At 47.6% G+C, this 11,499-nt stretch overlaps 1 protein-coding gene across 1 annotated transcript; it reads left to right on the top strand.

Moving 5' to 3' along the window:
- Window positions 1-605: 605 nt before the first annotated feature.
- On the top strand, window positions 606-9,711 carry FSCN3 (fascin actin-bundling protein 3). Its single transcript, XM_082694088.1, has 7 exons — window positions 606-922; window positions 1,847-2,543; window positions 2,878-2,996; window positions 5,500-5,659; window positions 6,124-6,294; window positions 6,609-6,809; window positions 9,014-9,711. Exons 1-7 carry the CDS (start codon window positions 782-784, stop codon window positions 9,202-9,204), a joined length of 1,680 nt encoding a protein of 559 aa, XP_082550214.1. The 5' UTR covers window positions 606-781; the 3' UTR covers window positions 9,205-9,711.
- Window positions 9,712-11,499: the final 1,788 nt, after the last annotated feature.

Genomic DNA, 11,499 nt, shown 5'->3' with positions numbered 1-11,499 from the left:
AGTGAGTCCCAGAAGCTGTTGGCCAACAGGTACCCTTTGAGGGGAAGGGCTGGGATCCTTAGGAACAGTGAGGCAGGGGATTATGAGGAAGATGCCCAGGGCTCTCCCTACCTAGGACATTTCCCTTCCCCTGTTCTGAGCCAACCCTTCCTGATGAAAATGAGTCATTTGATCCTTGCTGGTTATTTATCTAGGGTTTTCTCACATCCCCTGAAAAGCATCTTCTGAGACATTTTGGCTTCATTCTCTCAAGGGCTGTAAAAGTTAATAAATTTTTCCTGCATATCTTGAACTCGAAATACACTTGAGTCCCAAGGGAGCCAAGCAGACCTCACTTTGTGAGGAGGAAAGAGGTTGGTTTTTATCCTGTGATTAAAGCGAGAAACAAGCAAAGAATGGAAGACACTTGCCTGTAGTCACAGGTTATCACTGGCCCAGGTTGGAGTTCTGATTCCCAGTCTTAGCTCAGCTCTGTTGGTGCCTGGAGTTGCACAGGGAGCTTGACGCCAGAGGCCCTAGACCCACTTCCTCTGGGCTGCGGATTGACCATGGCCGGGCCAGTGCCCTTTCCCCACTATGGATAAGAGGCAGCCCTCACAGTCACAATGCTCCCGGGTCACAGAGGCGCTGGGCCCTAGGCCAGCCTCTGCCTGAGAAATTCCCTCTGGGAACGTCTTCTGGTGGGTACTACAGGCCTGATTCCAGGCCCTATGGCCTGTGGAACTGCACCACTGGGGGGAAGGCTGGGCCGGACAGAGTCATCACCTGTGGTGCCGGCCCCATGGAGGAGGTGGAGTGGACTCGAAGACCCAAGCCTGAGGAGCTAAGGGTTGGGCTCATCAGCTGGGCAGGATCCTACCTCACTTTTGAGGCATATAAGAACACGGTCACTGCTACTGCAAAGGGCTTGGGCCGGAGACAGGTAACCAGATAAACCAGTACGGGAGTCCTCTTTCTAGTGGCCAAGCTCTGGTGTGTGTGTGTGTGTGTGTGTGTGTGTGTGGTGGCTGGGGTACACTCGCTATCATTTTCCTAGCCTTTGCCATTACCAGCCCAAGACCCTCCTACCCCAGGCTTTTGCTCACAGGTCTCGATCCTTCCCTCTCCCCCTTTCTCAACCTGTTCCGAGAGGCAAAGCCTCAGCCCTTGCTGCCTTGCCTTCTCTGGCTGCTTTCTTCCCTCCACCCCAGCACCAGGTGGCTGTGTCATCACAAAGAGGAGAGGTGAAGAGCCCAGGCTGGAAGGCAGGACTGTGGGCCTCCAGCGTGCCAGGGGCTGCGGTGGGTTGAGGGGGGGGTAGTGGAGGGCAGTGCAGGTAGGGATGGACTGATTCTTTTCTGTTATGGGTTGTGGTTTGGGAATCCTTATCCCTGGAGCCTGGGCCTGCCCACCCCAATGTAAGAGGTCTTGACTTTCTCCTGCCCTGCTGGGGAGGTGGGCTCTGGGGAGGGGAGTGTTAGTTAACATGCTCTCCAGGGGCAACAGTGAGGAAGAGAGAAGTCAAACTTAAACCAAAACACTTCTTAGAAAATTAGGCATTGAAGGAAGCCACCAAGTAACAGAGAAGGAGTTGTACCTTCGGTGAGCTGGGAGAGACAGGTCCTTAGAACTTTTCTTGGGATCTTGAGAAGCGCCCTGATTCCAGTAGGAGAGGTCTCCTGAAATCTTTTGATCAGTTGGATGAGAGGGTGGAAAAGCTGGCAGTCTCCGTGGAGGCCGATGTGGAGGGGAAGGGGGTTGGTCGCCATGAAGGTCCTAGGGTGATGCCAGGCGTGATGGCATTGGACACCCTGGCCTGGTCATTCGGCAATACTGATCTCCTGCCTCTCCCTCCCACCGCCTCCAGACCTGGGAGATCTTGGTGAGCAATGAGCATGACGCACAGGCGGTGGTCCGACTACGAGGCTTGCAAGGCCTTTACCTCCTGTGCGAGGCAGACGGCAGTCTATGCTACGGCCGGCCCAGGACCAGCCACCACGGGTGCTTCCTCCTGCGTTTCCACCGCAATGGCAAGTGGACCCTCCAGTGCATAATTAGTGGCCGTTACCTGGAGTCTGACGGTGAAGATGTGTTCTGCAACTCCAGGGTCCTCTCAGCCTACCACATGTGGACCCCCCGTCCGGCCCTGCACGTCCACGTGATCCTCTACAGCCCTGTGAACCACTGCTATGCCCGGGCTGACCCCACTATGGGCCGTGTCTGGGTGGATGCGCCCGTTCCCTGCCTGGAGGAATGTGGCTTCCTGTTGCATTTCCAAGATGGATGCTACCACCTGGAGACCTCAACACACTTCTTCTTGTCCCACGTAGACCGGCTGGTACCCCAACCCTCAGCACAGACGGCTTTTCACATGCAGGTGCGGCCGGGAGGGCTCGTGGCCCTGAGCGACGGAGAAGGAGGCATGCTGTACCCGCAGGGCACACGCCTGCTTCTGGGCCTGGGCTCCAATCCCCACAGGGGTGAGGAGTGGTTCGTCCTACAGCGATGTCCCACTTGGGTCAGCCTCAGGTCCAAGACTCGGAAGTTCCTCTCCATCGTCTATGGCAAGTGCTGGGTCTAGGACAGCTGTGGAGGGAGGGAGAGCTGGCTCCTGGAAAGAGAAAAATGTATTGGAGAGCAGCAGATATTTTGGAAGCTGCTGATAAGGAGGATCCTAGGGTCCCAACAGGATCTCTTAGGCCATGGAGTAGGGTGATAAGGCAGGGACAGGGACTTCAGGGAATAGCTTGGGTCTTCTCCAGGCTCCTGTGGTCTGCAGAAGGTGGTAAAGGCTGAGGAGGGGAACCAGAGGGAACCCAGACAGAAGGTGTGGAGGAGGGGCTGAGACTGAGGTTGAAACCAGACTCTAGCTCCTTCTGACATGATCTTTCTCTGCAGATGTTGAGGTATGCGCTGCCTCTGAGCACATAACCCCAATGTCCTTGTTCCAGTTTGAATGCGATGATGAGAGCCCCACCTTGCAGCTTCGTGCAGCCAATGGCTGCTACCTAGCCCAGGTGAGACCTTGGCCTTCCGAGCGAGGGAATCCTTCATTTCTGAGCTCTCCCATTCTAGACATACTTTCTCCTTCTTCAAGGCAGGTGTCCAGAGGCTGAGGTGGAGGACGGTGGAGACAAGGGTGGAGACCCTGGTGAATTTTTAACCAATGGGCCCAATTTCATTCAATGGGGCCTCTTTGAAAAAAAAGAAAAAAGAGGGGCACCTGGGTGGCTCAGTGGGTTAGACCGCTGCCTTCGGCTCAGGTCGTGATCTCAGGGTCCTGGGATCGAGTCCCGCATCGGGCTCTCTGCTCAGCAGGGAGCCTGCTTCCTCCTCTCTCTCTGCCTGCCTCTCTGTCTACTTGTGATCTCTGTCTGTCAAATAAATAAATAAATAAATCTAAAAAAAAAAAAAAGAAAGAAAAACCAATTTTATGGTGGCACAATTTATATACAATCAACTGCACTCGTTTCAATGTGCAATTCAAGAAGTTTTGACAAATGTATACACTCGTGCATGTATATACACATTTATACACCCAATCACAAGTTAAAGATTATTTACATCACTACATAAATTCCCTCTTGCCCCTTTGTAGTCAGTCCCCCTTTCCTCTTGCCCTCCCCTCCACCCGTTACTGTTCTGTCGCTGCCGATTAGTCGCCTACTCTAGAATTTCCCATGAATGGAATCACACCATGGCACCCTGTGTATTCTTCCTTTCATCAGCATAATATTTTTGAGATTCATGATCCATGTATCCGTAGTTTATCCTCTGTTATTGCTGAGCCGTTTCCCATACTACTACTCATCAACACACACATGATTTATTTCTCCATTTACTTGTTGATGAACACTTGAGTCCTCTCCAGTTTGGGCTATTGTGAATAAAGTTGCGGGGCACCTGCGTGGTTCAGCCGGTTAAGCCTCTGCCTTCAGCTCAGGTCATGATCCCAGGATGCTGGGATGGAGCCCCATGTCAGGCTCCCTGCTCATAGTAAATAAATAAAATCTTTTAAAAAGTAGAGTTGCAAGGAACATTTGCATTCGAGTTTTTTTGTGGGTCTGTACTTTCAGTAATCTTAGGGGTAGAAATACTGTGTCACATGATAAATGTGTGTTTATATTTTTATTTTTTAATTTTTTTAAGATTGCATTTATTTCCTTGAGAGAGCAAGCTAGAGAAAAAGAGAGAGAGAGAGAGAGATCAGGCACAAGCAGGGGTGTGGGGGGAAGGGTGGAGTGAAAGGGAAAAACAGACTCCTCGCTGAACAGGGAGCCCAATGCAGGACTCGATCCCAGAACCCTGGGATCATGACCTGAGCCAAAGGCATACATTTAACCAACTGAGCCACCCAGGTGCCCCATGTTTATATTTTTAAGAAAATGTTAAATAGTTTTCTAAAGTGAGTATTCTATTTTACATTCTTGCCAGCAATGTATAAGAGTTCTAACTGTTCCACTTCCTCATCAACACTTGATATTGTCTGTATTTTTTATTTTAGCCACTCTAATGGAAGTGCAGTGACATCTTAGTGTGCCTTTAATTTGCATGTCTCTTGTAATTAGTAACATTGAGTATCTTTTCATGGGCTTATTGGCCATATGTATATCTTCTCTGTGAGGTGTCTGTTCAAATCTTCTGCCCACTGGGTTTTCTTATGATCAAGTCATAAGTATTCTTTCTTATGTTCTAAAGTCAAGAGTTCTTTCTGTGTTCTAAAGGCAAGTTCTTTGCCAAATACAGGTATTGTGTTTCCTCGGAACCTGTGGCTTGCCTTTTCATTTGCTTAATAGTGTCTTTTGAGCAGCAAGTTTTTTATTTTGATGACGTCCAGTTTCTCCACTCTGCACACGATTAGTGATTTTTTGGTTCCAATAAATCTTTGCCTGCCCCAATGTTGCAAAGACTTTCTCCTAGGTTTTCTTGTAGATGTTTTATGGTTTTGCTTTCATTTTTATGTCTTTGATCCATTTGAAAATTATTTTGGTATCTGGGCTGAGGTTTATTTCTCTCCATGTGGTTATCCAGGTCCTTTTTTGATAATGGACTCTGGGATATAGCCAAGACTGGGGAAGAGGGGGGAGCTGAGACCACAATATGTTTTCCAAAAAGGATGTGAAAACAGGGCACCTGGGGGGCTCAGTTAGTTAAACATCTGCCTTTGGTTCAGGTCATGATCCCAGGATCTTGGGATAGAGCCCCTCATCAGGATCCCTAGGGAGCCTGCTTCTCCCTTTCCCACTCCCCCTGCTTTTGTGCATGCTCTCTCTCTCTCTCTCTGTCAACTAAATAAATAAAATCTTGAAAGAAAGAAAGAAAGAAAGAAAGAAAGAAAGAAAGAAAGAAAGAAAGAAAGAAAGAAAAGAAAAGAAAAGAAAAGAAAGGATGTGAAAGCATAAAGCACATGCCCTGGGAGAATGAAGAAAGTCTGTGTGTGGGATGTAGGAATAAAAATGATGGGAAGAAAGCTGAGATTTTGTTCTTGTTTCTCTTGTCTGCTCCCTGTAATCTCTTCAGAGGCGCCACAGAACAGTGGTGGCTAATGGGCACCCCATGGAGCCTGATACCTTCTTCCGAGTGCACTGGAATTGTGGCAAGATCATCCTGCAGTCTCCCAATGGACGCTTCTTGGGCATCATAGACAATGGCCTGCTGATGGCCAATGCCACCATCCCAGGTGAGGAGAGAGGCCCTCCTGCCAGGTTATCCCAAGTCAGAGATGCTTTCAGAGGAAGCTGGGCTGTAATAGAAAGAACTGGGGTCTGTGTATTTGCTGAATCACTGAATTTGCTGAATGACAATGAATTTTTGTCATTACTTGGGCAAACACATCTTTGAGCCCCAGTTCCATTGGCTCCCTTCCCAAGGGGGGTGCTTTCCAGCCCACCTGCCTCCCAGGAGTCTTGTGAAGATTAAATAGATTCACCACCCTCTCAAAGGAAGGAAGGATATTAAAACCTCTTGGGCTCTACACCCTATTAAGTGTTTTGACAGACATTTCATAAGTACCCAGCCCAAGATCTGGCACCTAGTAGGTGTTCAGTAATTGTTTAAATGTTGACAACCTGCAATTAAGTGTCCCTCCTCCTGGAAAGCATCTGGAAGCAGCTCATCCAGATAACTCCTCTCTGTTTCTTCCAGGCCCCAATGAGGAATTTGGGATTCGATTAGCTAACCGGCCCTTCCTTGTACTGCGAGGTCGTTATGGGTACGTGGGCACGTCCTCAGAGCATGACCTCATGAAGTGCAATATGGACCAGCCTGACTGCATCCACCTGCTGCCTTGCCGCCAGGGCATCTACCACTTCCAGGGTGAGGAGCTCCTCTTCTCCGTGAATTTCTCCTGGGTTCACGGTCTTGTCCTGCCTTAGCCCCAACTCGGACTCCAATGTCTTCTGCTCAGAGCCTACTCAGCAGAAAAGGAAAAATGGAGTTTCTCTTTGTTTTCACACGTCAAGGCCCCCCGAGTGGGTTGGTAGACCCAAACCCAGCCCTCCCACGTTTCCACAGATGGACCTGCCTACATAGGCAGTGGGGAAGTCAGAGGGGCTGGCGCACTTGCCGGGAGCCTCCTCTAGCCATCCAGTGGGAGGACTTCATCCTTCACCCTTCCCTCCCCAGCACAGGGTGGATCCTTCTGGTCAATAACATCCTTCGGCACCTTTCGTCCTTGGGGGAAGTTTGCTCTCAACTTCTGTATAGAGCTTCACGGGAGCAACCTGCTCACGGTGCTGGCACCCAATGGCTTCTATATGCGATCCGACCGAAGCGGCACCCTGTTGGCGGACAGCGAAGAGATTACCAAAGAGTGTATTTGGGAGTTTTAGGTAAGATCAAGTGGGTGAGGACCAGGAGGTAGAGGAGAAGGAGCTGAGGAGCAAGGAAAGAAGGGAAGTGGGTGAGCATGAGACCAAAACACACCCGTGGACTGACTTCTGTCCCACAACCAGATCAGCTCCAGACATTTATTCCAAATCCAGACTCTCCTCTCAGGGCTTCTGGAGACTGACTTGCTAGAGAAAGGAGGGGAAATCAGATCTAGGTTTCTGACGATGAGACCACACTGACATGTGTGCCAGCAAGCTTGAGGGGGACAGAATCAGGTGTATCTCTCTGTGTTAATCTGCAGAGCTTTGCCCCACTCTTAGGGAAGACGGGTAACTTTGAGGGTATGCCTTCTAAACTATGCACTTTCTATCCCCACACCCCTGGATCCCTGGAGTGCTGATGGCTTCCAGATATTCGTCTGCAGCTCTGACCCTTCTCCAGTGCGCTAACCTCCTCTCTTTCCAACTTTCTGATTGACAACTGACTTGACTTTGTCCTGCCATCCTCTCAAAATCAGCCTCGTTGCCCTCCCTTCTGCAGATGATTCTTCCGGTCCTTCCCCATGGCCATCTAGAGCGTTGCTATCCTCCCAGATGCTCTGGATCGAGATCTCAGCACCATCTCGCCTTCCTCCCTTTCATTCCTTTTACCAAACCCTGAAAACTCTTGGGTACTTCCATAACCATGACTTGAGCACTTGCTCCTTCTTAACTACCTTTGCTACCGTGTGAATCCAGGCTTTTCACCCAAAGCCTGCACTGTGATGAGGGCTCCCCGGCAGCACTCACTGCCTCCAGATCCGTCCACCCCATCATCTCTTCCCCATGCTAAGTTTGCTTTCCTAAATCATTCCCTGTTCCCAGGTCTTCAGGACACCTCACTGCTCTTTGCCCTGTTTCCTCAGAGCTGACCTCACTTTCCTGGCTTGGAAGGGCATGAGGATGTTGTGGGAAGAAGAGCTTTGGTTTTAGTATCACATAGACCTGGAACCTTGGGGAAATTGTTTTAACATTTCTAGGCCTTGGTTTCCCTATCTGTAAAATGGGAATAATAGCTACTTCACAGGATGGTATGAAGGTTAAGTAGCCATATGGATCTAGATATGGACCCCCACTATATATATTCACTCCTTTCTTGCATTTTCTACTGGTTTTCTTTTCTTTCTTCTTCTTTTTTTTTTTTAAAGAGTTTATTTATTTATTTATTTGACAGACAGAGATCACAAGTAGGCAGAGAGGCAGGCAGAGAGAGAGAGAGGAAGGAAGCAGGCTCCCCACTGAGCAGAGAGCCCGATGCATGGCCCGATCCCAGGACCCTGGGATCATGACCTGAGCCGAAGGCAGAGGCTTTAAGCCACTGACCCACCCAGGCACCCCTCTACTGGTTTTCTAAACAAGCCCTTTGCTAGGGCCAAAGTGGAAAAAAATCAAATGAAATTCCACCAGGCTTCTTTTCTTATCTGTTTCATAAAGGGTTTCAATGGAACTAAATTTTGCAGGCTCCTTCCAGGCCATGACATTCCAGTAGACAATATATCATAGTGGTTAATAGCTCATTCTTAGACATTGAACTGGGTTCTCATTGGATTTTTATCAGTTAAACTTGTTTGACCCTGGAAAAACGAACCTCTCAAATCCTGTTCCTGGCCAATAAAAGGGGAATATAGTATATATCTTGTAGGATTTTGTTGTGTTATGAGAAATAATGATTATAAAATGTATAGTAAGCAGCCTGGAATCTAGTGCAGGGTCCTTTATCAGAAACCTTCCCCAATCCAGTTGAATTCTTCATAAATCTTATCTGTTGACTATAGTATCCCTTTGAATTCTGATGCTATCTTTTATACCATTAATCTGATTAAAAATAATTTTTACTGCCTTTGCCTATAAATTAGTTTCACATACATCAAATACACATAAACATACAACTTCACATTCATCAAGCATGGGACAAAACAGGACAGTCAGTCGCCTAAGTGTCTGACTCTTGATCTCAGCTCAGGTCTTCATCTCAGGATTATAAGTTTGAGCCCTGTGTTGAGCTCCATGATGGGTGTGGAGCCTACTTTAAAAAAGAAAAGAAAAGAAAAATAATAATGGGACAAATCACTTTATTCTCTCTTTTCCCAGTTGATCTTACCAGATTTTTCCAGCAAATCAGCAAATCATTGACTCAAGGTTTCTGTTTCCTCTTCCCTTTCCAGGTCAATGGGATGCCACCTATGGAAATCCAAATCCTCCAGGAGAAACTACTGCACTAAACACAACAGGAACCCCAGAGTCAAGATCCATGAGAATATCTGTTACACAACTTTCCCTACCCAGTTTAGCAAAACACCTGTTTCGAGCAACAATACACAAAAGGCCACCCCCAAGACCCCTTGTGTGCATCTGACTCAGTACAGAATAAGGGTCTGGAGGTGGGTGGATTCCAAGGCCCCAAGCCCCCCGCAAGTTCAATCCGGAAGAGGCAAGACCAGATGGTAACCAATGCTTCCACTGATCTTCCCCCATCCCCACAGGACCACTAGAATTTTTCCAGTAATCATGTGAGAAGCCAGTTTTGCCCTGAAGGATGCAGAATCCAGAAATGATTAGATGTCCTTTGGGTTTTGAAAGAATGAGGGATTATGAGTCCTATGGGCACAGGGTAATGATCGTGACACATCTTATGCCTCGATACTCGATAGCCTGAAATTTACCAATCATCTCACCTTTGATCTTGTCAGTTGGGCAAGACAGGTACTTTCCCTGTCATCACCCACCTTTTACAGGAGTTGAAGTGAGGGTCCCATGACTGGGAGCTCTGACTCAATTCTTCAATTAGGGGATTATAATGTCCACTACTCTTTCCATCAAAACCAAGCTTCCACAATGAACATCATTCTTGTACTGTCTTTATAACTTTGGCCTTCATCTATCCATCATCTGTTCTATCAATGTCTTCATTGACATAAACTTTTAAGTAATTTTATTTAGAAAGGAATATTTTAGAGGTGCCTGGATGGCTCAGATGGTTAAGTGTCTGCCTTTGGCTCAGTCATGATCCCAGGGTTCTGGGATCAAGCCCCACATCAATCTCCCTGCTCAGTAAGAAGCCTGCTTCTCGGGACGCCTGGGTGGCTCAGTTGGTTGGACTACTGCCTTCGGCTCAGGTCATGATCCTGGAGTCCCGGGATCAAGTCCCGCATCGGACTCCCAGCTCCATGGGGAGTCTGCTTCTCTCTCTGACCTTCTCCTCATTCATGCTCTCTCTCACTGTCTCTCTCTCTCAAGTAAATAAATAAAATCTTAAAAAAAAAAAAAAAAAAAAGAAGCCTGCTTCTCCTTCTGCCTGCCCATCCCCGGGCTTGTGATCTCTCTCTCTGTGTCAAATAAATAATAAAATATTTTAAAATAAAAAAGGACTATTTTAATCACTATCACAAAATAGACTCACTTGCCGTAAATAGAAAGTGACCTTAAAAATAAATACAATGAAAACTAAGTGCTGTTATCAAATCCTAGTTAGATTTCCCTCCCCTGCCCAAACCTCAGAACCAGAGGTTCTCTTTCCCTCTGTTATAAAAAAGGTTAACAGTTGTTACAGAGGACCAAAATGAAAGCTTTCTCTTCAGTGCAATGAGATTTGAAAGGAAGTCAAAAGGGGAATAATATTCTCATTTCTGACTAAATATTATTTAAAGCAGTATCTACATGCCTCCTGAAATGTTCTCAAATACCAACAGTGATGTCTGACCCCCACTTCGGGAAAATTGCACCGTACTATAATGGGTGCCTGTTTTTTCAATCTGTTAAGAAAAGAAGCTAAAACCACAACATGGGAGAGATTCCATTTGCATAGAGGAAAATGACCTCGGGTTTTTGTAAGTATGTTTCTCCTCAAGAGATAGAAAATAATTCTTTTGTTTTTTTAGAAGATTTTACTTATTTATCTGACAGAGAGAGAGACAGCAAGAGCAGGGGGAGTGGGAAAGGGAGGAGCAGGCTTCCTGCTGAGCGGGGAGCCTGATGGGGGTCTCCACCCCAGAACCCCGGGATCACGACCCAAGCCGAAGGCAGATGCCGAACAACTGAGCCACCCAAGCACCCCAAGAGATAGGAAAGAATTTTGTAAAAATTTTAATCTAACAAGCAAAGCTTTAGAACACTAGAGCCCAGGGTATCCCTTTCCTAGAGAACATTAAGAATAGACCAGAGATATGAGTTGGAATACAGTACACTCTTCAGAGAGACTGGACGTTGGGGTCATTTAATGCAGAATCTTTTCCTCAGCATTCCATAAATGCATATACAAACTTAGATGCACGAGCATTCATTTGCACGGAGATACACACACACACACACACACACACACACACACACTCCACATAGTCTGTTACCCCCATTCCCCACAAGTGGCCATCCACCCTCCACTTGAATGTGCTCGGCCATGGGGCTTCAGCGGGCAGCTGCCTTCATTGCCAACCTCAGTCCTACAGCTGAGTGAATGGCTTGTTCCCAGACTGTACCATGCGGATTGTCACCCCCCAAAACCCCACCCATTTTCCCGGGCAGTCTGTCAGCAGGGACAGGGGTAGGGTGTGCTCCATCACCCTTGGCATTTCCCTTGAGAGCTATGCTGGCCCACAGAACTTTCTGTGCTGATGGAAATTCGAGATTGTTCTAGAATGTTTACCATCTGATACAG

The sequence above is a fragment of the Mustela nivalis genome (genome assembly GCF_964662115.1).
Source record: "Mustela nivalis genome assembly, chromosome: 12".
NCBI lineage: Eukaryota > Metazoa > Chordata > Mammalia > Carnivora > Mustelidae > Mustela > Mustela nivalis.
The sequence above is the reverse complement of the archived record's forward strand: the minus strand, read 5'-3'. Positions and strand labels throughout refer to the sequence as shown.